The 26556-nt window shown below is 42.9% G+C and overlaps 1 protein-coding gene across 1 annotated transcript; it reads right to left on the bottom strand.

The window, feature by feature from the left end:
- Positions 1 to 64: 64 nt before the first annotated feature.
- Positions 65 to 24760, bottom strand: Dynlt2b (dynein light chain Tctex-type 2B). The gene is made up of 5 exons (XM_070028711.1): positions 24573 to 24760; positions 19462 to 19595; positions 11328 to 11397; positions 3075 to 3138; positions 65 to 197 (listed from the first exon to the last, which is right to left on the bottom strand). Exons 1-5 carry the CDS (start codon positions 24695 to 24697, stop codon positions 150 to 152), a joined length of 441 nt encoding a protein of 146 aa, XP_069884812.1. The 5' UTR covers positions 24698 to 24760; the 3' UTR covers positions 65 to 149.
- Between the last annotated feature and the right edge of the window lie 1796 nt (positions 24761 to 26556).

Genomic DNA, 26556 nt, shown 5'->3' with positions numbered 1-26556 from the left:
ATATATATACACACACACATATGTAAATATATATATGGCCTAAAATACAAAAGATACTAGTTGCTGAAGAGCCAACTTGTTTTTATTTTGTCAAGATATTTAACAATATAAAGAGTTCGTATTTCTTCTTTCCCACTTTTTTCAAAGGTTCAATAGTAGAAACACCCAAATGCCGCTACAACACAGAATAAACTGTCCTAAAAAAAAACCAGAACAGAAAACACACATAGAAATCCAAAATGTTAGTACGAATGCAGAAATAAAGGGAAACAGGCAACTGAAATGAACATCATCCCAGACAGAGCTTTGTCGATTTTCTTTTTTACTTCTTGGTGCCAGTAATGGGGCTTGAACTTAGGGCCTAATACCCTTGCTTAGTTTTTTTCTTCTCAAGACTGGTGCTCTACCACTGGAGCCACACATCTACTCTGGATTTTTTTTAATTAGGTAATTAGAGATAAGAACTCTGATTTGTCTGCCTGGGCTGGCTTTGAACAAAGCTCCCTGTCAGACTTTAGTTTCTGGAATTGCTAAGATTGCACACCTAACCCACCAGTGCCTGGCTCTTCTTTTTTTTTTAATTTTATTAAAGTCTCAATACATAGTCCACATTGGCTTCAAACTCTAAATTCTCTTGCTTTAGCTTCCCAAATGCTAGGATTACAGGCAGGAACCATATTAGCAGCTCTTTATGATATTTCAATCATAAAACCTTCCTTCTTCAAGAAATAAAGCTTTCCTAGGTCTCCTAAGTATAACTACAGAATTGCTTACTAAAGGGTAGATGGAGGGTAATTAAGGGTAGTTGAGAGACTGGATGTGATCAAAGTAAGCTATACACATGTACATGTATGGGAAGATCACAATGAAGTCCATTAATATGTACAGTTAATATGCATTAATGATTGTAATATGAGGGACAGGGCTAGTGCAGAATGATCAAGAATTTAAAGCCAGCCTGAGCTACATGGTGACTGTTCTTTAAAAATAAATAGTAATAGCTGGGCGCTGGTGGCTCACGCCTGTAATCCTAGCTACTCAGGAGGCTGAGATCTGAGGATCGTGGTTCAAAGCCAGCCCGGGCAGGAGAGACGGTGAGACTCCTATCTCCAATAAAACCACCAGAAAACCGGAAGTGGCGCTGTAGCTCAAGTGGTAAAGCGCTCGCCTTGAGCTGAAGAGCTGAGGGACAGCGCCCAGGCCCAGAGTTCAAGCCCCACGACGGACCAAAAAAAAAAAAAAAAAATAGTAATAAGGTTAAAAAAATAGAATCAGCTTGAATCAGGTCTGGCATCCCTATGTTAAACAAGATCCCTAAACTGGACTGCCAATTTTTGGAAAATCTACTTCCTAATGTTCTTGATACAGTCTCAGAAAGATCCAATGAGCTAGCTAAAGGCATAGAATTAGAAAGTGACAGAGCTGGAATGGAACCCTTTCTCCCCACTTAAGCCCTCCAGTTTCTGTTCTATAACAGATCATTTCTGGAAACAGTATAAAATAACAGCATATAATTAAAATACATAAAATATTTGTGCCAATAACTTACTCATGCTTAAATGAACTCTGTTTTTAAAGATTCATCTTTATTTTGTTAAATTTGAGGAATGGTTTTGAGATAGAGTAATTTTATTAGTTAAAGAAAATACAGCCGGGCGCTGGTGGCTCATGCCTGTAATCCTTGCTACTCAGGAATGCTGAGATCTGAGGATCGTGGTTCAAAGCCAGCCATCAAAGTCAGTACAAAAGCCAGTAAAGACTGTGAGACTTATCTCACAGTCCTATATCCAATAAACCACCAGAAAACTGGAAGTGGCGCTGTGGCTCAAATGGTAGAGTGCTTGCCTTGAGCTGAAGAGCTGAGGGACAGCGCCCAGGCCCAGAGTTCAAGCCCCATGACTGACAAAAAAGAAAAAGAAAATATAGCCAGGTGCTGGTGGCTCATGCCTGTAATCCTAGCTACCCAGGAGGCTGAGATCCAAGGATCCAGGTTCAAAACCAGCCATCAAAGTCAGTACAAAAGCCAGTAAAGACTGTGAGACTTATCTCCAATAAATCACCAGAAAACCAGAAATGGCACCGTGGCTCAAGTGGTAGAGCACTAGCCTTGAGCTGAAGAGCTCAGGGACAGTGCCCAGGCCCAGAGTTCAAGCCCCACGACTGACACAAAAAAAAAAAAAAAAGAAAAGAAAAACAGAAAGAAAAGAAAATATAACTTTTGTTTAATAAAATCCAAAGTAACTTTGTAACTTAGTAAGGTGATTTGTTCAAATGAACAAATATGCAATTAAAACTTTACTCAGGGGCTGGGAATGTGGCTTTAGTGGTAGAGTGCTTGCCTAGCATGCATGAAGCCCTGGGTTCGATTCCTTAGTACCACAGAAAAAGCTGGAAGAGGCACTGTGGCTCAAGTGGCAGAGTGCTAGCCTTGAGCTAAAGAAGTTTATGGACAGTGCCAAGGCGTGGCTAACAACAACAACAACAAGAACTTCAATCAGCTACTAATCAGGATTATCAGAATTGGAGTTTAGAACAGTGATTTACAAGGCAGATGACAAAAAGATTTTAACAATACTAGGCTATATAAGTAATACACTTTCCCTAAATTTAAATCTGAAATTGAACTCTGCTATCTCCTTACCATAAGCAGCATCCTGAGTTTGTTTCAGTAACACAAGAAATAACAGTAAAATCACCTTATCCAGAAGCCATCTAAGACAAATGCCTGAAACTGAAGTATCCTCACATCGTGGTGGGGAGAAGGGGAGAAGAAGGGGTACTGGAGCTTGAACTCAGAGCCCAAGTGCTGTTCCTTAATTTTGCTCAAGGATGGTGGCTCTACTACTTGAGCCACAACTCCACTTCTGGCTTTTTGCTTAATAAGAGTATCATAGACCTTCCTGCCCTGGCTGGCTTCTATGTTCCTTAGATCTCAGCTTCTTGAGTAGAGAGGAATTCAGGTGTAAGCCACTGTCACCCAGCTGATGTCCTTACATTTTATTAAGTATTAAGCAGGTTGGTCTGAAATGTCCTCATTTCCCAATAAAGGAGAAAAGGCTTCCCCAGAGACTTACATTCATGAAAACATCGTGAATGTAGTTGTCAGTGTCAGCATCCCAGAAACACCGGGCAGCCATGCTAAAAAATCAGAGAAGGAATAACAATTAACAATAGTATGTTATATAACTAATATAACAATATAACAAGCATCTGAACTTCACTTATCTTCCAGGAGCAAGTTATTCCTTCATACATTTTTTGTTGTTGTTGTTGTTGGTCTTGGGGCTTGAACTCTGGGCCTGGGTGCTTTCCCTGAGCTCTTCAGCTCAAGGCTAGCACTCTACCACTTGAGCCACAGTGTCATTTTTGGTTTTCTGGTGGTTTATTGGAGATAAGAATCTCAGGGCCTTTCCTTCCTTCCTAGGCTGGCTTTGAACCGTGATCCTCAGATCTGAGCCTCCTGAGTGGCTTGGATTACAGGCATGGGCCACAGATGCGCAGGCCATACATTCTTCTTTTTTTTTTTAATTTTTTATTGTAAAGATACTATACAGAGGGTTACAGTTACATGAGCAAAGTAATGAGTACACTTCCTATTGGGCATTGTTACCCCCTCCATTGTTTTCCCCCTACCATCCCTTCCCTCCCTACCTTCCCTGAGGTTCTTTTTTTTTTTTTTTTTTTTTTTTTTGGCGGTCGTGGGGCTTGAACTCTGGGCCTGGGCGCTGTCCCTCAGCTCTTCAGCTCAAGGCGAGCGCTCTACCACTTGAGCTACAGCGCCACTTCCGGTTTTCTAGTAGTTTATTGGAGATAGGAGTCTCACGGTCTCTCCTGCCCGGGCTGGCTTTGAACCACGATCCTCAGATCTCAGCCTCCTGAGTAGCTAGGATTACAGGCATGAGCCACCAGCGCCCGGCTGGTTCTTTTTTTTTTTTAATTGTGATTAAGTGATTATATAATTTCCCAAATTTCACAGTATTGTGGAATAATGATGCTCATTTAAAGTCACAAGTTCATTCTAACTTTCCTGGAGCAAATTGTCTATCATGGCCTATAACATATAACGGTGTACACATATACACCATACATGTGATCAGCAGCATGGGGATATTTAGTAGTGGTTCAACCAGATGAGTGGGAGTTCTTTGTTTCTTAAGTCCTGTTAGTTTTGTCATATCACCTAACATTTTGGATTTAGCATCCACTTATCAGGGAGACCATGTACCGTTTGTCTCTTTGCTCTTCCAGGCCATACATTCTTTTTTTTTTTTTTTTTTTTTTGCCAGTCATGAGGCCTGAACTCTGGGTCTGGGCACTGTCCCTCAGCTCTTTAGCTCAAGGCTAGCGCTCTACCACTGGAGCCACAGCACCACTTCTGGCTTTTTCTGTTTATGTGGTGCTGAGGAATCGAACCCAGGGCCTCATGCTTGCAAGGCATACACTCTACCACTGAGCCACCTTCCCAGCCCCCAGGCCATACATTCTGATAGAACAGTGCTTCAAACCTTTCCATAGATTAGCCCGCAGAGAAAAATCTTGTTTTTCTGGTAGAATATGTTGGGTAATCTGGACAGCCAGTCATAGGTTAGGCTGCTCATAGCTTGACTTGACCAGCTCCAGGGCTCTAAGCAGTCTCAGATCCCAGATCCCAACAGCCTGCCTGAGGACAAGGGTTATCTTTTTGTTGTTTTGTTACCATTTTGGAGTTTGAACTCTGGACCTAATGTTTGCTAGTCAAGTGCTCTACCACCTCAGCTACATTGCTGATATTTTTACTTATCTATGTTTCAGATAGGGTCTCATACTTTGGCACAGGGCCAACCTTGAACTTTGATTCTCCTACTTATGCCTCCTGTTTAGCTAAGATTATCAATGTATACCATTATGTCCAGCCTCTTTCTTTTCTTTTTTTCTTTTCTTAATTTGGTGCTGGTTCTGGGGCTTGAACTCAAGGCCTATTCCTTTCCCTGAGCTCTATCCACTCAAGGCAAGTGCTCTGCCACTTGAGCCACAGCTCCACTTCTGGCTTTTTGGGTGGTTAATTGAAGAGAAGAGTCTCACAGACATTCCTGCCCCAGCTGGCTTTAAATCATGATCCTCTGAGCTCAGCCTCCTGAGTAGCTAGGATGATAGGTATGAGCCACTAGTGCCAGCTGAGATTTAACTTTTTGCTTGTATGAGCCTTGATCCACAGAGGTCAATATCTTAAATATTCTGGATGCAGTGCTGCTATAGTTTACTTCTGCTAAGACACTTATATGTGACTTTCAGTGAGCGCAATTCCTGTACAATTCTTTCTTCACAAGGTCTGCAAAGGACCCAAAAGATCAGTCCAACCTGATCATTTTATAGAGTCCCAGAAAACTCTGAACTAAAATTCAGTCTTCAAACTAAATCCAGATTTGTCTCTTACAGGATGCTACTATGTTCCCTATAAATGTTCATACTGGCCATTCTACATTTCCCAATTCTTGAGTAAGAAAAAAAAATTACTCAAACTAAAAAAATGGAGGCTGGGTACTGGTAGCTCATGCCTATAATCCTTGCCACTAGGAGGCTAAGAGCTGAGGATCACAGTTAGCAGCCACCATGGGCAGGATAGTCTGAGACTTATCTCCAATTAACTGGCAAAAAAGCAAGATATGAAGCTACACTTCAAGTAGCAGAGTGCTAGCCCTGAACACAAAAACTCAGGGACAGTGCCCAGGCCCTGAGTTCAAGCCCCAGGACTGGCACCAAATAAAGGAAGCCCCAAACCCCTAGGCTCAAGGGATCCTTCTGCCTCAGCCTCCACAAGACGCTAGGATTATAGGCACATGCCACTGTGATCCCACTTCATATGTTTTTCCCTCTTTTGGGGGGAAGGGGGACAGGGAAGATAGGGGAACAAGGTCTTACTATATAACACAAACTGGCCTCAAACTTGCAATCTCCTACCTTAGCCTCTTGAATTCTGGGATTACTGGTGTTTGCCACCACACCTAGCTTCATACTTTCTTTTCAAAGGTTTCATCATGGGCTGGGAAGGTGGCTCAGTGGTAGAGCGCTTGCCTTGCATGCATGAGACCCTGGGATCGATTCCTCAGCACCACATAAGCAAAAAGAAAAAAGCCGGAAGTGGAGCTGTGGCTCAAGTAATAGAGCACTAGCCTTGAGCTGAAGAGCTGAGGGACAGCACCCAAGCCCAGAGTTCAGGCCCCACAACTGGCAAAAAATAAAAAATAAAAAGAAAATTTCATCAACTTCCAAACTGTATCACTAACAATATGAAGTAAAATTTGCAGACTTAATTAGCCAGTTCAAAAATATTTATTAGCTTAGTGGTTAAGTGTTGCCTAGTATGCATGAAGTCCTGGGTTTGATTCCTTACTACCACATAAACAGTAAAAGCCAAAAGTGGTGCTGTGGCTCAAGTGGCAGAGTGCTAGCCTTGAGCAAAAGAAGCTCAGGGACAGTTCAAGTCCTAGGACTGGCAAATACATATTTTATAATATATAATATTGTAATATAAATATAAATATATACTATTTTAGATAGATAGATAGATAGATAGGGGTGCAAATTAGTGATAAAGCATTTGACTAGTATACATGAGACTGTGTTCAATCCTCAGCTATGGTGTAGTATACATGAGACTGTGTTCAATCCTCAGCTATGGTGTGTGTACACAACAAATCAATTTCTAGCTAAATGGGGGTAAGTAACACACATGAATAATTATGCTTATTGCTCACTTGTAACTTATTGGGATTAAATGATTTTAATGTCTATCTAACCTCAGCCTCCAAGTTATGCAATATTTGAAATCTGTAATAGTTCCACACAAGTTTAAAGAAGTTGGAGAGAAGAAAAAGGCAGGCCTAAAGGAAGCCATGCCCAAACATAGCAAGAAAACATGAATGTATTAACAAACATTTGTTGAGTAACAATTATATAGATCAGTCAAAATGCTGCATTTGAAGAAAACAAAGATTTGCATAACACAGTCCTTGTCTCTAAACTCTGGTCTCTTCACACCATTTCCCAGTAAAAGGAACAAGACTCTTTGGACAAATGTCCAACTCTAGGTCTAGGGTTAAAAATGTTCAATAGAAGCTGGGCACTCGAGGCTCATGCCTGTAATCCTAGTTATTCAGCAGGCTAAGATCTGAGGATCACGGTTCAAAACCAGCCCTGGCAGGAAAGTCTATGAGACTCTTATCTCCAATAAACCACTAGAAAACTGGAAAAGGAGCTGTGGCTCAAGTGGTAGAGAACGCCCAAGCACAGAGTTCAAGCCCCACGACTGACAAAAAAAGAAAAATGTTCAATAGAAACCTAGGTCATATAGTCATACAGAAAACTTTGTTCAACCAGGAAGCATGCTGTATGTATGTACAGGTACATACACATATGCATACACATGTGAATGTACATACATATGTATGTACATACATACATACTTACACATACATTTATATATATGTTAACTCTAAAAGTCTTAGCAGTATGGTAGAAGAGCTTGTGTAGTAGGCTAATGCTTCCACTGAGATCATTTAGGAAATCTGGATAAAATGTCGAAGAGCTACATAAGCAAGCAGATTTTAAGTAGCCAAAATTACATTAAGATATGACTAGAGAGGTAAGCTACTATTCCACAGCAGAATTTCCCCCCAAGTCTTTGCCAGTTCTAGGCATGGTTACAGGCCAAGAATCTTGGTTTTGCCTATGTGAGGAAAGGAACCCAGCAGGACTGTCTCAAAAGGACAGAGAGAAATTTGGAGTCTGGAGGGACCAAGATAGCTATAAATGGGTCAGAATAAAACTAAGCTTTTCACATGGTAGGTTTCTTTTCTTCAAGATGTCCTAAATTCTGCACTTTGGTGGCAGAATTTTAAAAAGCTAAGTGTGGTAGACAAAATATTAGTCCTTTAAATGTTCACATTCTTAGTTCTATAAATGTATTTTATTACATGGAAAAAAAGAGGCTTGCAGATAGATGTATGAATAAATTAAACATTTTTTTTCCAGTCTTGGGGCTTGAACTCAGAGCCTGGGCACAATTCCCGGCTTCTCAAGGCTAGTACTCTACCACTTGAGCCACAGGGCCATTTCCCACTTTTTCTGTTTATGTAGTACTAGAGAATCGAACCCAGAGTTTCATGCATGCTAGGCAAGCATTCTACCACTAAGCCACATTCCCAACCCAGACACCTTTTATCTTAACGAAACCCACTTTGGATCCTTGATCTCCATAACTTTAAAATACTATTTGCTGTTTTGACTCTAGGTTTGTCAGTACAAATCTAGAGGGGAAAAATAAAAACCTAAGGAAAAAGCCTATGAGCAAAGTTTTATGTAATCTTTAAATAAGGACTAAAAGTCAGTATTGGCTGGGTCTCAGTGAACATTCCAGGCTGTTAGTTGAAAATCCTAAAGAGCTACAATAAAGAAAGAAAAGGAAGTGGGCTGGGAATGTGGCTTAGTGGTAGAGTGCTTGCCTAGCATGCATGAAGCCCTGGGTTCAATTCCTCAGTACCACATAAACAGAAAAGGCCGGAAGTGGCACTATGGCTTAAGTTGGTACTATGCTAACCTTGAGCAAAAGAAGCCCAGGAATTGTGCCCAGGCTCTGAGTTCAAGCCCAGGACTAGCAAAAAAAAAAAAAAAAAAAGTAAGGTGGTGTACACCTGCAATCCCATCTCTCAGGAGGTGGGAACAGTAGGTCAAGAGTTCAAGGCAGCCTGGTGCTGGTGGCTTCCGCCTGTAATCCTATCTACCCAGGAGGCTGAGATCTGAGGATCATGGTTCAAAGCCAGCCTGGGCAGGAAAGTCCATGAGACTCTTATCTCTAATAAGCCACTAGAAAACCAGAAGTGGCGCTGTAGCTCAAGTGGTAGAGAACTAGCCTTGAGCTGAAGAGCTGAGGGACAGCGCTTAGGCCCAGAGTTCAAGGCCCACAACCGACAAAAAATAAAATTAAAAAAACAAAAAGCTCAAGGCAAGCCCTGGCTATGTAGTGATACCTTGTCTCAGAAAACAAAACAAAGTAATCACAATAAAGTATGGATTTAATAATGCTTCAACATTGTTGTATTAAATAATAAATGATTCATGCCGCTCTAAAACATTAGTGATGTGGGAAAAAATGTAGGGTACATGGGAAATTTCTGGACTATCTCTGTAACATTTCTGTAAATTTAAAACTTACAGCTGGACCTTGTAGCAAATGCCTGTAATGCCTGCACTGGAGAGGTAGAGACAAGAGAATCCTGAATTTTCTTTCAGACTAGAGAACGTAAATTCAAGGCTCAGTGAGAGCCTGTCTCAAAACACAAAAAAGAAAAAAAAGAAAGAAAAAGAAAAAGAAACAAAAAGAATCTACTGTAAAATTATATATGTATATATAAAATGAGAAAGAATTTTCTCAAATGGGTTCAAAACATCCACCCACAGATTGAAGAAGAATCCCAAAGAGAACAACTACAAAGAAAAATCAACGTCAGAAAATGACAGAGATACACATCGTAAAGTGGTTAGGGAAAAAAAGAAACAGGAATTTCAAAAGTGATCTTTCAGCTATAATTAGACTCACAGATGAAAATAAGAAAACAGGACTCTTCTCCCTGGTAAGGGCTGTGAATGTAGTACTGAGCCACTCTGACGATGTGCACAGATATAACAGAACAGCCTTATCTTGGACCCCAGTGAGGCACCATAGCAAGGGATTAGTTACTATCTTGTAACCACTGAAAAAAGAAAGAATGGATCTAAAACATGCTGCTCAAGCCATTAAACATACAGAATCTGAGAGTTTAGAAAGGATGAGTTTGTTATAACTTTGAGGTGGGGGATAAGTGGGGGAGGTAGGAAGGGATGGTAGAAGAAAAACAAAGGAATGGGTAACAATGCTCGACAAGAAATGTACTCATTACCTTACTCATGTAACTGTAACCTCTCTGTACAGCATCTTTACAAGAAAATAATTTATTTTTTTAAAGAAAGGATGTTTGTCTCATAGAAGTATTTCTTCTTTCCTTCCTTCCTTCTTTCTTTCCTTTCTTTCTTTCTTTTTTTTTTTTTTTTTGTTGGTCATGGGACTTGAACTCTGGGCCTTCAGCTCTTCAGCTCAAAGCTAGCACTCTACCACTTGAGCCATAGCGCCACTTCTGGCTTTTTCTGTTTATGTGGTGCTGAGGAATCAAACCCAGGGCCTCATGCATGCAAGGTAAGCACTCTACCACTGAGCCACCTTCCTAGTCCTCATAGCAAGTATTTCTTATTCTTTGTGGTAAGGAAATCTGTAGCCTTGTCGCCAAAAGTGCAGGGCACTGTGCTGAAGTCACTTACCTGAGTCAGAACACTGGCTCTTCCTATTGCTCCTGATACTAACCACATAGATAATTTTGGGTAAACCTTGCATATATCTCATCTATAAAATAAGGACACAAAATAATCTCAGTGTTTTCCAGAGCTAATATTCTATAGAGGAAACTGATAATATCTACACAGGACACTTGAAAAATCCATCAAACCAACTGTTTAGTATTTTCTTACAAAATACTAGGCATTGTTTACAAAGGAAGGTGGAGGAGTCACACTTGGGCATAGGAAAAGACAAGAAACAGATTTGGGGATCAAACATACAAAAATGACAATTTCAGGTCATAAGAAGGAATGAGCAAAAAAAGTACTGAGAATAAGACCAAGAACTGAGCCTTGAAGAAATCTCACAGCTGGAGATGCAAGAGACAACCAGAAGCCAATAAAGGAGAAAAATATAAGTAGTTAGCAAAACAAGTTCGATAACTGACGTAAGGTCCAAATAATCAGAGCAAAGTTTAAGACTAGCCAAGAACAAGAACTTAAGGAACAGCTATTAATTAGCTCAGCACGGTGGTAATACCTATAATCCCAGCACTGGGATGGTAGAGGCAAGAAGATCCTGAGTTCAGCCGGAGCCTAGGCTACATAGCAAGACTGTCTGAAAACAGGGACAGGAGGTATTAAATCTGCTAATAAGGCTCAAGTAACTCTTTTTAAAAAAACTCTGAGAGAATGATAAAAAACTGGGCAAAAAAAAGAGTTCAGGAGACACATAGGTTCATAATACTCCATTGTCTATGGAAGCATACATGCAAACTCTGACATACTCGTTAGGCCGTAGATATATGAGGAATGAGTTATCTGGAAGAGCTCTACTATACTGTCTACCTATTATTTTAGTACCAAGACCTCTTCAGGGTCCAGCTGTCCTTACTGACACGATCTTACTGAATTATCAAGAGCATCCTTACCTCCTAAGCAACACACATGAAGAAAAATAAAAAGCGAGAAGGACTACTCACAACACTCCTTCACCTCTTTGTTCCCCAATGAGTACTTGCACCACCATTTTATATCGATCAAATCCCATTCCTAGAAAGGAAAGATAGGAAAGTTACCTATTAGCAAGTATTTAATAAAACTGCATGCAAATCTGCTTGAAGGCAAATCATCCAGAACAGACACTGAATCCACAGGTACTTGTGGAAATAATGGGAAGCTGAGAATCAGAAGCCAGGAGCTAGACTCTAACGTCAAAGTAACCAAGAGGAAGATGTTGGAGAACTTAGCTAACTTTTCTATTTGCATTCATTCATCTCCAGGTGCTAGTGGCTTAGACCTGTAATCCTAATGACTCAGGAGGCTAAGATCTAAGGATGGCAGGTTCAAAGCCAGCCCAGGCAGGAAAGTCCGGACTACGGGACTCTTATCTCCAATTAACACCAGAAAACTAGAAGTGGTGCTGTGGCTGAAAATGGCAGAGCACCAGCCTTGAGCAAGAGCTCAGAGACAGTGCCCAGGCCCAGAGTTCAAGCCCCATGACTGACAAAAGAAAAAACTTTCCTCATCTGTTAAAGGGGAATATTTTGCTGAAACAAGGATACAAGTTGACCCATTGTAACAATGTACAAGATAGTAAATTGAAAATGAACTTTACATCTTGAGGGAAAGGAGTTAAGGAGGTGGGCAAGTGGGGAAGGAAGGGATGGTAGGGGAAAAACAAAGGAGGAGGTAACAATGCTCCATAGGAAATGTACTCATTACCTTATTCATGTAACTGTAACCCCTCTGTACAGTATCTTTACAATAAAAATATATATTAAAAAAATAAATGGGAATACCTACCTGCCTAGGAGGTTGTAAGGTTAGGCAAGATAAGGTATAGCAATCTACAGAGCATCTAGTCTAGTAGCTACACTTGGTAGTCTCTCAGTAAACCTTTGTTTGCTTCCCTATCCTTTCCCTATGTCAGGTCCTGACATAAGCCTGGGGTTACAGACACCAATAAGACATCCTTTGTCCTTAGAAAACTCATAGTAATAAAGAAGTTACAATCACACTCACACACACACACACACACACACACACACACACACACACACAAACTCAATGAAATTGCCACATAGGGGGCTGGGAAGGTGGCTCAGTGGTAGAGCGCTTGCCTTGCATGCATGAGGCCCTGGGTTTGATTCCTCAGCACCACATAAGCAAAAAGAAAAAAAAGCCGGAAGTGGCGCTGTGGCTCAAGTGGTAGAGCGTTAGCCTTGAGCTGAAGAGCTGAGGGACAGTGCGCAGGCCCAGAGTTCAGGCCCCACGACCAGACCCCCCCCAAAAAAAAAGAAAAAGAAAAAGAAATTGCCACATAGTAGCCACTCAGGAAGTGGTATGCTAAGGTATGTGAGAGGAAGGTCATTACATATCACATATGATCCATGAAGAAGAAATCAGTGGTTAGTCTTACAGAATATGGCAGACCTCAACATAATAGTGGGAGACTGTGAATTAGGTGACACTACAACCAAAATGGACTTAAGACATCTACAGAATATCTCACCCTGCAACCCCATAATTCACATTCTTCTCAGCAAGCATAGATCTTCCCTGTGACCCAGCCATACATCAAAATAGAAAGGTTTAAGCTGGCACCAGTGGCTCACACCTGTAATCCTAGCTACTCAAGTGGGTGAGATCTGAGGATCACAATTCAAAGCCAGCCTAGGCAAGGAAAGTCCATGAGACTCTTATCTCCAATAAACCACTAGAAAACCAGAAGTGGTGCTGTGGCTTAAGCGGTAGACTAGCACACTCACCTTGAGCTGAAGAGCACAGGGACAGCATCCAAGCCCAGAGTTCAAGCCCCATGATGGACAAAAAAAAAAAAAAAAGGGTTTGCATAGCTTAAAAACATAGTTATTAAACTAGAAAGACTGCCAACAGACTGGGAGATCTTTTCCAGCACTACATCTAACAATGGCCTAATTCAAAATATACATAGAGCTCAAGAAACTAACTCCTCCTAAAGTTAATAAAACAATCACTGAATGGGCAAAAGAGCTAAGGAGAGACTTCTCAGAATGGCAAAGAAACACATGAGGGTATGCTCATCATGCCTGGCTATAATGAAAATACAAATCAAACCAACCGAGATTCCATCTTACCCCAGTTAGATAAGCCAACATTGTGAATTTGAACAACAAATATTGGTGGGGATGTGGGGGAAAAGGTACCTTATTGCACTGTTGGTAGGACTGTAAACTAGTACAACTACTCTGGACCGCAATCTGAAGGTTCCTCAAAAAACGTATTGCTGGAGCTGGAAAGGTGGCTCAGTGCTTGTCTTGCATGCTTGAGGCCCTGGTTCAATTCCTCAGCACCATATAAGCAGAAAAAGCCAGAAGTGGCACTGTGGCTCAAGTGGTAGAGTGCTAGCCTTGAGCTGAAGAGCTGAGGGACAGTGCCCAGACCCAGAGTTCAGGCCCCACAACTGACAAAAAAAAAAACACCAACTTGGGGCTGGGAAGATGGCTCAGTGGTAGAGCGCTTGCCTTGCATGCATGAGGCCCTGGGTTTGATTTCTCAGCACCACATAAGCAAAAAGAAAAAAGCTGGAAGTGGCGCTGTGGCTCAAGAGGTAGACCGCTAGCCTTGAGCTGAAGAGCTGAGGGACAGAGCCCAGGCCCAGAGTTCAGGCCCCACGACTGGACCAAAAAAAAAAAAAAACACCAACTTATTGCTGCACTATTCACAATAGCCAAGTCATGAAAACACCCAAGTGCCCTACAATAGATGAGTACATTCAAAAACTGTGGTAGCTATACACAACAGAATTTTACACACCTATTAGAAAGACTAATATTATGTCCTTTGAAGGGAAATGGTCCTAGAACAAATCATGTTAAGTGAGGTAAGCCAAGCTCAGAAACACAAAACAGTGCATGTTTTCTCTCATACGCTAAAGCTAGATCTAAAATACCCTGGGACATGATAAATCAGATAGGATTCTAGACACACACAGTGAGACAAAGGAGGATATTCTTAGTGGAGGAATACAAAGGAGAACGCCTCATGCATCTGATCATATAAAATAATATTTATTGAAATGAACGCCAAGAAATGGAAATGAGGTTTTTTTTTTCTTTTTTCTTCATGTTTTCTTTTCTTTTTGTCTTGTTTATCTGTCTTTGGGAAGGTAAAGGGGGGGACACAGAAATGGAGGGCTGAAGGGTGAACACTAGACACTAGACACTATGTTGAAATGAACTATACAACTTGCGGGTAGGAACAGGAGGAAATAGTGGGAGAGAACGAGAGAAGGGGTGACTCTGTACTCTTCATCTGACATGGAACTGTAACCGCTCTGTATATCACCTTTATAATAACAATAAAAGTTTAAATGAAAAAGGAATTAGTACATGTGGGTGACAAAGACAAATCACGTGTCCTGAAGAGACTATACAACAAATGAAACAGAATTCTGAGGTAAAGAAAATGTGCTTGAGGGCTGGGAAGGTGGCTCAGTGGTAGAGCGCTTGCCTCGAATGCATGAGGCCCTGGATTCGATTCCTCAGCATCACATAAGAAAAAAGAAAAAAGCCGGAAGTGGCGCTGTGGCTCAAAGTGGTAGAGTGCTAGCCTTGAGCTGAAGAGCTGAGGGACAGCGCACAGGCCCAGATTTCAGGCTCCACAACTGGACCCCCCCCCCAAAAAAAAAAAAAAAAAAGAAAATGTGCTTGAATGAAAAAATCAAGCTGGGGCCGGTGGCTCACACCTGCAATCCTAGCTACTCAGGAGGCTGAGATCTGAGGATTGCAGTTCAAAGCCAGCCCAGACATAAAACCAGAAGTGGCTCTGTGGATCAAGTGGTAGAGTGCTCGCCTTGAGCTGAAGAATGTAGGGACAGTGCCCAAGCCCAGAGTTCAAGCCCCATCACCGACAACAACAACAACAAAAAAAATCAAAAGCTGCAGACTGAAAGATAGATGTTCAATACCAACCTCGAGGGCAAAAGGACAGGACTCTGCTTTCCTGCCATGCCAGAGAATGAACCCTCAGCCTTATTCGTGCTCAGCAAGCACTCTACCTCTGAGCTATACCCCCAGCTCAAGGACTTTTTAGATTCAGATTCCCCCATAGACAATTCATGTTCATTGCCAGAATGCAATAAAGTACACAAGACTCAAGAAAACAAATTATTTTCCCAAAAATGTTATATTTGTACAAGGTATATTTTAGTTTAAAGTCAAAAGGCAAGAAACAACACAGGAAGTAGAGCATTTATGAGCTTTAGCTGAAAAAAAAAACTTACAAGAGTTCGTTAAAGCCAGGCATTAGTAACTCTCACCTATAATCCTAGCTTCTCAGGAAGCTGAGACCTGAGGATTGAAGTTCAAAGCCAGGCCTGGCAAGAAAGTCTATGAGATTCTTATTTCCAATTAACTACTAATAGCCAAGTAGAGCTATAGCTGTACTGTAGCAAAAAAGCTCAGGGAAAGCAGGCCCTGAACCCCAGGACTGGCACCAAAAAGGAAAAAAAAAGCTCACCAAAATCAAGAATATATATTGTCCAAGTAGTTTATATGCATGCATGAAAACAGAACAATGAAACTTGTTGAAATCATTTTTGAAGGGGTCTATGGAAAAGGGAATGATAGAGGAATGAGATTAATTGGGATACATCATATCCCAATTAATGTCACAGTGAACCCTCCCCCTTGCACAACTAATGTATACCAAAAAAGAAGACCTCATATCCATGAGTTAAAAAAAAGGATTTAATTGTGATCAGTTATTCCATTTAAACATTGAATAAGGCCTAGCACAGTAGCTTACACCTATAATCCTAGTAGGGAAGTAGACATCAGATGGATGATGTTTCAAGGACAGCCTAGAAAAAGTTAGTAAGACCCCATCTTAACCAATAATCCAGGTGCAGTGGCTCATGTTTGTGATTCTACCTATGCAGGAGATACAGGAAACATGATCATGTGATCCAAGGATATCATGGGGCAAAAACACAAACCCTATCTGAAAAATAATTAAGAGATAAAATATCCAGGGTGTGGCTAAAGTGGTAGAACACCTGTCTGGCAATGTCTGAGTCCCTGAGGTCCACAATAAAAAAATAAAATTATACACACACGTAAAGCATTAACACTATACAACTACAGAAAATAGTATATACAAGTCGGGTGCCAGTGGCTCATGCCTGTAATCCTAGCTACTCAGGAGGCTGAGATCTGAGTATTGAGTTTCAAAGCCAGCCCGGACACGAAAGTCTGTGAGACTCTTATCTCCAATAAACCACTAGAAAACCGGAAGTGGCGCTGTAGCTCAAGTGGTAGAGTGATGGCTTTGAGCTGTAGAGCGCAGGGACAGTGCCCAGGTCCAGAGTTCAAGCCTCACGACCAAAGGGGAGGGGAAAAAGTCAGGAAACAAAACACTAAAATATTAACAATGCTTAATTCTGACAGAAATACATGGGATTTCTTCTTTGTACTTATATATTTTTTTAATTCCTAAAAATTAAAATAAACTCAGGAAAATAAAACAGATCAAAATGGTAAGTAGTTACCTTTGAGTCATATTTTATATAATTTTTAAATGGTAAGTATACTGTTCTATATTGTCCAGTTTGATTACAATGAGTGTGGGGTTTTTTTGTGTGTTTTTGTGTGGGGGGGGGGGTATGATCATGGGGCTTGAACTCAAGATCTGGGCACTTTTGCTCAAGGTTAGTGCCCTACCACTCTGAGCTACAGCACCACTTCTAGTTTTTGAATAATTAACTTGAAATAAGAGTCTCATGGGAGGGACTGGGAAGGTGGCTCAGTGGTAGAGCACTTGCCTTGCATGCATGAAGCCCTGGGTTCGATTCCTCAGCACCACATAAGAAAAAAAAAAAAGCCGGAAGTGGCACTGTGGCTCAAGTGGTAGAGCGCTAGCCTTGAGCTGAAGAGCTGAGGGACAGAGCCCAGGCCCAGAGTTCAGGCCCCATGACCGGATCCCCCCCCCCAAAAAAAAAGAGTCTCATGGGGACTTTTCTGCCCTGGATGGCTTCAAACAGCAATTCTTAGATATCAGCCTCCGAGTAGCTGGGATTACAGGTCTGACCTGTAATCCTGTGTCTGGCTGTGTGTGTGTGTGTGTGTGTGTGTGTGTGTGTGTGTGTGTGTGTGTGTGTGTGTGTGTGTGTGTGTGTGTGTGTGTGTGTGTGTGTGTGTGTGTGTGTGTGTGTGTGTGTGTGTGTGTGTGTGTGTGTGTGTGTGTGTGTGTGTGTGTGTGTGTGTGTGTTACTTTTACAAAAACATTTCTTCCCTCCAAAAAACCGTATCTTTACAGGTCTGACCTGTAATCCTGTGTCTGGCTGTGTGTCTGGCTGTGTGTCTGGCTGTGTGTCTGGCTGTGTGTGTGTGTGTGTGTGTGTGTGTGTGTGTGTGTGTGTGTGTGTGTGTGTGTGTGTGTGTGTGTGTGTGTGTGTTACTTTTACAAAAACATTTCTTCCCTCCAAAAAACCGTATCTTTACAGGTCTGACCTGTAATCCTGTGTCTGGCTGTGTGTGTGTGTGTGTGTGTGTGTGTGTGTGTGTGTGTGTGTGTATGTGTGTGTATGTCTGTGTGTGTGTCTGTGTGTGTGTCTGTGTGTGTGTCTGTGTGTGTGTCTGTGTGTGTGTGTCCTGTGTCTGGCTCTGTGTGTGTGTGTGTGTGTGTGTGTGTTACTTTTACAAAAACATTTCCTCCCTCCAAAAAACCGTATCTTTAAAGAAGAGGCTGTCAGCCTCCTGCACATGGCATCTGGAGCCACAGTGAATTATGATACAAAAGTAAGCAAGTAAGGAAGACATCTACAGAAGAGATCACAAAAAGCAAGCAAATGGTTCTCTCCTGCATACGTGGTAACAGAAGACAAATTATTGTGGAAAAAAGCAGCTGATGTTGGAGGTGACATGTGACACTGCAGAGGACCCCTCACGTCTTCTGTGAAGTTGCTGCCTCTGATCATTACACAGCCTGTCAGTGGCTGCTACTTGACTGCTTTATGCAGTTATTTTTAAGTAGAACCCAAACAATGTCTTTCTGTCTTTTGATACTGTTGGTTTGAGTTTTAGTTTTTTGGAGACAGGGTCTGGCTATGTGGCCCAAGGACGGTCTTGAACTCCTGCCTCTGCCTCCTGAGAGCTGAGATGACAGTCCCGTTCCCATCCCTTCCTGTCTCTATACCTCCCTTGCAGCACGCTCAGTGAGTGACACTGCCAATGTAAACAGCTTAGAGAACTGCAGAGGGTAAGCTAACTAAAGATCTTGAAAGTATGATCTGCTGGTCAGGGAGTAAACTTTTCCAGTAACATTTATAGTTGTACTCAATTGCAGTACTGTGAGGTGCTGGGACATTTACAGGACACCTGCTTTGGCAAGCCTATTTTTGTTAAATGTAGCAAAGGATTTGTGTGCGTGCACGTGTGCACTTATCAGGGCTTTCATTCAGGGCTTTATGCTCGTACTTGGCCTTCTTGTTCTCAGTTGGCATGCTACAATACCATTTGAGCCACAATTCCAGCCCAGCAGGTGTAGAGTCTGGCAGGAGTGGAGGATTGAGTAATATAGTTAAGAATTCAGTGGAGAGATAGACTGAGGACAGCATGAGACAGTACTGGGAGAGGCTGGAGAAGAGATGACTGATAAAAATGCAGCCAAGAACTATGGGAAAAAGTAGTATATGAGTTCCAGGCAAGCATTATAGCTCTTGACCCATACTTACAGCTCTTTTGCTTATATTTTGTTTTTCAGATAGAGTCTCACTACGTTTGCCTAAGATGGCCTTGAACTCAATACTCCTACTTCAATAACTCCTGCCTCAACATCCAGAGCAGCTCAGATTACAGGAATATGTCACCATGTCCTTCCTTCTAGCCTTTCTGAATATGTGTATCTCTTGGGCAACCATTCGCTATGATGTTTTATTTCACATCTCCCCCCTTCCCACCATCTGAAAACACCTTCATGAATAAGAGTCATGAAATAATGATAGAAAAGTAGACATTGAAAATAAAATTGTCTTTAATAGAAACCACAGTTTATGTCTCTTATTTAAGATGGGGTCTGGGACAAACGGGCAAAACAAGTATTTGCAGTGAATAGTCATTTGAGTTATTACATTACCTTTTAATTTATCTTTAACGGTTTCTGATAAATGTTTTGTGAGCTGAGGCATTTCTTCTGGAGAGTATTCAGCATTTGTCAGCTCCTCCTTGAGCACAGCATGGATACAGTCTTTAACCACGGAGGGCCTGAACCTGATGAAACAATTCAGTAACAAGTGTCAGTAACTCCAAACCCCAACCTACCTGCATAACTTAACTTTCCTCGGGTGCTTGTCTGTCTGTTTGTTTTTGTTTAGTACTGGGGTTTGAACTCAGGCCCTTGTACTAGCTAAGAAAGCACTCTACTACTGAACCACATCTCTAGCCCTTTATTTTTTTTTTTTTTTTTTTGCACAGCTTTATTTCTTTTTCTGGTGGTTAATTGGAGATAAGAGACTCATAGACTTCAGTTTTTTTTGAGAGAGTCCTCCTTTTTTCCGAAGCCTGCACCTGGACCACAGTCCGCCTATATTATGCTTCCTGTCATAACTAGAATGACAGGCACATACTATAATTCCCAACTTCTTCTGTTGAGATAGACTCTAATAGACTTGTCTGCTCAGGCTATTCTGGAATAGCAATCCTCCCAATCTCAGCTTCCCAGATAGCTGGGATGACAGGAATGTACCACTATTCACAGTTATTAGTTGAGAAGGGGGTCTTATATGTATGTCTGGGTTGGCCTCAAAATGTAACCCTCCTGATTTCAGAGTTGGTAGGATTAGTTGTGAGCCACCAGTTTTTTACCTTCAGTACCCTTAAAACCTTCCTCTTTTTTGTATTTGTTCATTATAAAAATAATATAAAAGCCAGGTACCAGTACCAGTGACTCACACTAGTAACCCTCGCTACTACTCAGGAGGCTGAGATCTGAGAATCACAGTTCTAAGCTAAGGCAGGAAAGTCCATGAGACTTATTTCCAATTATGCATCAGAAAACCGGAAATGGTGCTATAGCTCCAAGTGATAGAATGCTAGCCTTGAAAGAAACAGCCCCCACTCCCTGAGTTCAAACCTCATAACCAACCAACCAAAAACAAAATAACAAAAAACAAAACCCATGGCACAGCCCAAACAAAAAAGAAATGCACTCATTACCTGACTTATGTAACTGTAACCCCTCTGTGCATCACCTTTATAATAATAAAAATTTTAATTTTTAAAACATAAAATTTTAGAAAGTAATATAAATAAAAATACCTCAGAACAAATCATATCTCAAATTCATATCTACAGCCTACAATACTCCTCATTTTAATACCAACACACTTCATCTGGATGTCAAACAGGATACCTTGAACAGATCTTTTCTCTCCCCTAGACTGGGTCTATCTCAGAAATGTAAGTCAAGCTGGGCACAGTGGCTCAAGCTTATAACCCTAGCTACAAAAGAGGCAAGGGACACCATGAGCTGAGGCCAGTGACTGAGCAAGGTGGTGTGTGTCTATTTATCCTAGCTATGAGGGAAGCACAATGGCTAGGCCCAGTGACGAACATCTGTCATCACAAAGTACAAGTCACAAAGTACAAGTTGGAGGACTGCACCCCAAGGCACTTGGGCATAAAGTAAGACCCTGCATTGAAAATAACCAAAGCACAAAAGGGGCTAGAGATTTAGCTCAAGTGGTAGAGCACTTGCCTATAGAAAAGAAAAAAAGAGAGAAAGAGAGAAAGGAATAGTAAGTCAGGTGTCAGGGGCTCACAGCTGTAGCCCCAGGAGGCTGAGATCTGAGGATTTCAGTTCAAAGGCAGCCCAGGCAGGAAAGTTCTTGAGACTCTTATCTCCAGTTAGCCACCAAAAAGCTGAAAGTGGAGGAAATTGGAAGTTGCAAAAAAATACAAGCAAGAATGTAAGGGCCAGAGTTGACACTCTAGTAGTGGCACAAGAAGAAGAAAAGAAATGGACACCCAATTCTCCCATTTTCCCAAGTCACTGATTGCCTTTCATCCCTGCCAGACAAAACTCCCACAAGAGCTAGGATTATTATTTTTTTTGGTGCCAGTCCTGGGGATTGAACTCAGGGCCCAGGCACTGGCCCTTAGCTTTTTCACTCAAGGCTGCTGCTCTACCACCTGAACCACACCTCTATGTCCACCTTTATTGGTAGTTAATTGGAGATAAGAGTCTCAAGGACTTTCCTACCCTGACTGACTTCAAACCACAGTCCTCAGATCTTAGCCTCATGAGTAGCTAGAATTATAGGCATGAGCCACCAGCACCCAGCTGAGAGATGGGTTTTTATTTTCTTGGTAATACTAGGGACTAAACCCTTATGTGTACTGGGTAGGTGGTCTTCCACTTGAGGAGTGCCTCCAGAGCTTTTGTTTGTATTTTGTCTTTGAGAAAATTTGGTCATTACCTTTTCCCAGCCTGGCCTCAAGCTCAAGATTCTCCTGCCTCAGCCTCCAGAGTAGCTAGAATTAAAGGTATGTACCACCAAGCACAGAAGAATTTTGTTCATTTACATTGCCATTTCCAAAAAAATAAAAACCCTAGTACAATAAGTAGTGGTACTGGGGTTTAAACTCAGCTCCTCAGGTTCTTTACTGATGAGCCACATCTCCACCCCAAGTAAATGAGCTATTAAATTAAGACAAATGGAAAATGCTTCTTGTAATTCCACTACTCTATAACATCATTAGCATACTGGTTGAATTTATTATACATTATAACCTTACGTTCCTTTCCAAGGCTGTTTCTTCCATGAGTTGATATGTCTAACATTATGAGGTTATCAGAATATTTCAAGTTTTATACTTGAAGTTTTGAATGCAGTTTGACATTTGGTAGTACTTGTGTCCCTTAGTATATCTATGTTTTCTTTGGAAGTGGTACTGTGGCTCAAGTGGTAGAGCACTAGGCTTGAGCACAAAGAGGCTCAGAAACAGCACCCAGGTCCTGAGTTCAAGCCCCAGGACCAGAAAAAAAATCCACCTAAAATATTTTCTTTGCTCTCTGTCTTGGTCATTCTCATATAGGAACTTTAGAATCATCAACAAATTTATAAGTTATTTGGGGGATCAGGAATGTGGCTTAGTAGTAGGGTGCTTGCCTAGCATGCATGAAGCACTGGGTTTGGTTCCTCAGTACCACATAAACAGAAAAATCTGGAAGTGGGAGCAAAAGAAGCTCAGGGACAGTGCCCAGGCCTGAGTTCAAGCCCCTGAGTTCAAGAACTGGCAAAAAAAAAAAAGATATTTGGAGCACAGTGACAGAGTGCTTGCTTAGCAGTCACGTGAGGCCCTGAGTTCAATCTCCAGCAACACACACACACACACACACACACACACACACACACACACACACACACACACACAAATAAATCCACAATTTTGTCTGTTCAAAATGAGAATGAGGGAGCCAGGCACCGATGGCTCATACCTGTAATCCTAGCTACTCAGGAGGCTGAGATCTGAGGATCACTGTTCAAAGCCAGCCCAGGCAGGAAAGTCCATGAGGCTCTTATCTCCAATAAACCAGTCAAAAAACTGGAAGTGGTGCTGTGGCTCAAGCAGTAGAGCACTAGCCTTGAGATGAAGAGCTGAGGGGCAGTGCCCAAGCCCAGAGTTCAAGCCCCACAACTGACCAAAAAAAGAGAGACAGAGACAGAGACAGAGAGACAGAGACAGAGAGACAAAGAGACAGAGAGAGAGAATGTGGGAGCTGGGAAGGTGGCTCAGTGGTAGAGTGCTTGCCTTGCATGCATAAGGCCCTGAGTTCAACTCCTTAGCACCACATAAGCAGAAAAAGCAAGAAGTTGCACTGTGGCTCGAGTGGTAGAGCACTAGCCTTGAGCTGAAGAGCTGAGGGACAGCACCCAAGCCCAGAGTTCAGGCCCAGGACCAACCAAAAAAAAAAAAAAATGAGAATGAGGTCTTCTCATTCACAAACATACTATAGTCTTTTCCTTAAGCTGTTCAGTTCTCCATAAAATGTTTAAAGTGTATATGTAGTCATAGGATTATTCTTACATAAAATATGTGTTGTTAATCTTGTTCTGCACTATCTTACAACAGGAACACATTAAAATATCATTCTATGCATTTAGAGCCTTTAATCAAGATGACTGAAAGCATTTTTTTATACTGGGGCTTGAACTCTGGGCCTGGGCACTATCCCATTGCCTTTTGCTCAGGGCGAACCACTTGAACCACAGCTCCTCAACCCAGTTTTTGGTGGGTAATTGTAGATATGGCTGTCAAGGACTGTCCTGCTGGCTTTAAATCAAGACCCTCAGATCTCAGCCTCTTGAATAGTTAGGATTACAGATGTCAGCCACCAGAACCCAGCCGGCTGCCTTTTATGTCCATTTTATTCATGAAAAAAGTGCTGTATGAAATGATTATTATAAACAACCAAAGTTCCTGGTTTCTAATACTTATCTGGTTTCTAACAACAGAGGACAAGCTTGGAGCGTTGTTTTTTTTTTAAATCTTTTTCTCTTGTAAAGAGGTCGCGATCGATCCTACAGACCTAGCTGTCTGCCCTCTTCCCACAGTATGTCAGCATGGCAGTCTAAAGGATGCGCACATATATACAGGTCCAATGCCAAGACTACGTGCATTCTGATACAGATGTGCACATGAGAACCCTAGGAACACTGCGTCCCAAAACGCATTTTTTTTTTCTGCTTCTACGCTATCCATTTCCCTTCCCCATTGCGAACGTTGTCTTAGAGATCAACCATTCCTGTGGCACCAGAATAAGATTTTTCCTGCACCCTAACCAGGGACCCACTCCTCTACTGCCCCCTGCAGCCCGCTAGTCAGACATCGGGTCGGAGGCGGCCCCGCCCCCTCGCTTCCACACCCGACTCCGCCCACTCCACCCCTCCTCTTCCCCTCGGGAATAGCCCCGCCCAGTCCCCCGCCCACATACACACTGACTCCGCCCAGTCCTTCCCATCCCTGCTCTCTGCCGGTTCCAGCCCCGCCCAGACTCCGCCCAGTCCTCCACGCCCTGCGGGCAGTAGCCACGCCCACTCTCCGCCCCACCCCACCCGGCCTCTGACCCCTGACCTCCCGAACCCAGCCCCAAACCCTCGTGCTCCCCGTCCAAACTCGGTAATCTCTGCGTGCCAGTCGCCACAACCTGTGGTCGCCCCTCGCCACGTCGCATCTACTACTCGCCTTTGCTGGAAAATGGGCCTCAGGATATATGTGTTCTCGGACTCCGCTGCATTCTTCTCAGCCTCCGGCGCCCCGTCGCTCAAAGAGAGGGATGTTCCCACTACGAAGGACGGGCGACTCGCCATGGTCAGGACGCCGGGGCCGGGTGCACACCGTCTGGAAGGCCCGGCCGGTTGCGGCGTCGCCAGGGAAACAGGCCCCGCCCTTGGTCCTCACGTGACCCGGCTATGAGTTTCGCAGCCACTCGGGGAGCGGCGGGCTTTCACCGGGCCTGCACGGCGCCTGCGCAGCTGATGCAGGGCCGGAGTGGCGGCCTGTGCTTCATGCCAGGCCTTTGGCCTTGTTGCGCCTACGGAGCTCTGGAACACGCCTGATCTCTTAGAAATACTCATGGAACCTGAAGCGCTTAGAGTTTAAGAAATTTGACCCCGATACTCTATTCTAAGGGTCTCCCGTAGACCCAACCTAGCATGCCTTTTTTTTTTCTTCCTTGTATGAACAAAGGACGTACATATAGGTGTCCTGTAATCCCAGCACTCAGGGTGTTGAAGCAGGAGAAAACAGGAGTTCGAAACCTGGTGCCTTTGGCTAACACCTACTCAGCTACTCAGCTGGCATCCAGAGGATCATGGTTTTAAGTCAGCCAGTGCAGAAATATGAACCAGTAAAAGGTTGGGCAGGGGGCGTGGCTGAAGTGAAGTACCAGCTGAGCAGGAAAACCAAGTGAGAGACCCCGAATTCAAGCCCTGGTATAGACAGAGGAGAGGTGGGAACAGAGTGTATGTGAATGAAAGTCTAACCTGGGCTACATTGCAGGGCCATATCTAAAAAAGCACCTTTCGTTGGCCCTGTGTTAGAAGTCTGTAGGTCCTGGCCTCTTTTGAAAAGAATATCCTCCAATATCCAGGCATCCCTTGATAACCTTCTTTCTGTTGGCTGTATTTGTTGCCTGAAGTGGTTGGTGATGGCTTCAGGGAGGTCTCGGAAAAGAAAGGCTCTGCCTGGTGGTTAGGGAATGTGGCTCCAGAGCTGGAAATAGGGCTTAGTGGTAGGGTGCTTGCCTAGCACGCATGAAGCCCTGGGTTCGATTCTTCAGTACCACATAAACAGAAAAGGCCAGAAGTGGCACTGTGGCTCAAGTGGTAGAGCGCTAGCCTTGAGCAAAAGCTCAGGGACAGTGTGTCTAAGCCCTGAGTTCAAGCCCCAGGAAGGGGCTGGGGGAAGGTGGGGAGCTGAAAACGAGCACGATTACTGCTCTGACATCAATAGTATTTATGGGGAAAGTAAGTTGGAAAATTGCCTCTATATACTTTTTGTGTGTGCTTTTTTATTCAAGGCTAATGCTCTACCACTTCAGCCCCAGCTCCACTTCTGTTTTGGGGGGTACTTAATTGGAGATAAGAGTCTCACGGGTTTTTCCTGCCCAGGCTGACTTTGAAGCATAACCCTCAGATCTCAGCCTCCTGAGTAGCTAGGATTACAGGCCTGAGCCACCTGCGCCCAGCTTCTTTTTTCTTATAAGTGTACCAATCCTCCCAGGCACTGGAGGCACTGGTGGCTCACACCTGTAATCCTAGCTACTCAGGAGGCTGAAACTTGTGAATCGAGGTTCAAAGCCCTCCTGGGTAGAATAGTCCATGAAACTCTTTTTTTTGGGGGGTCCGGTTGTGGGGCCTGAACTCTGGGCCTGCACGCTGTCCCTCAGCTCTTCAGCTCAAGGCTAGCGCTCTACCACTTGAGCCACAGCGCCACTTCCGGCTTTTTTCTTTTTGCTTATGTGGTGCTGAGGAATCAAACCCAGGGCCTCAGGCATGCAAGGCAAGCACTCTACCACTGAACCACCTTCCCAGCCCTCCATGAAACTCTTACCTCCAATAAACTACTCAAAAAAAGCCAGAAGTGATGCAGTGGCTCAAGTAGTAGAGTACTACCTTGAGTAAAAGAAGATCAGGGATAGCACTCAGGCCCAGAGTTCAAGCCCTGG

Source organism: Dipodomys merriami, unplaced genomic scaffold, assembly GCF_024711535.1.
Source record: "Dipodomys merriami isolate MVZ:Mamm:240054 unplaced genomic scaffold, mDipMer1.0.p SCAF_2, whole genome shotgun sequence".
Taxonomy (NCBI): Eukaryota; Metazoa; Chordata; class Mammalia; order Rodentia; family Heteromyidae; genus Dipodomys; species Dipodomys merriami.
Note: the sequence above shows the minus strand (reverse complement) of the source record. Positions and strands in the feature narration are given on the sequence as shown.

Coding starts and splice junctions, on each gene's coding strand:
- Dynlt2b (XM_070028711.1), bottom strand. CDS start 24,697: ATGGCGAGTCGCCCGTCCTTCGTAGTGGGAACATCCCTCTCTTTGAGC. Junction 11,398..19,461: donor CGTTAAAGATAAATTAAAAG/GTAATGTAATAA, acceptor TTTCCTTTCTAG/GAATGGGATTTGATCGATAT. Junction 198..3,074: donor TTCACGATGTTTTCATGAAT/GTAAGTCTCTGG, acceptor GTTTTTTTTTAG/GACAGTTTATTCTGTGTTGT.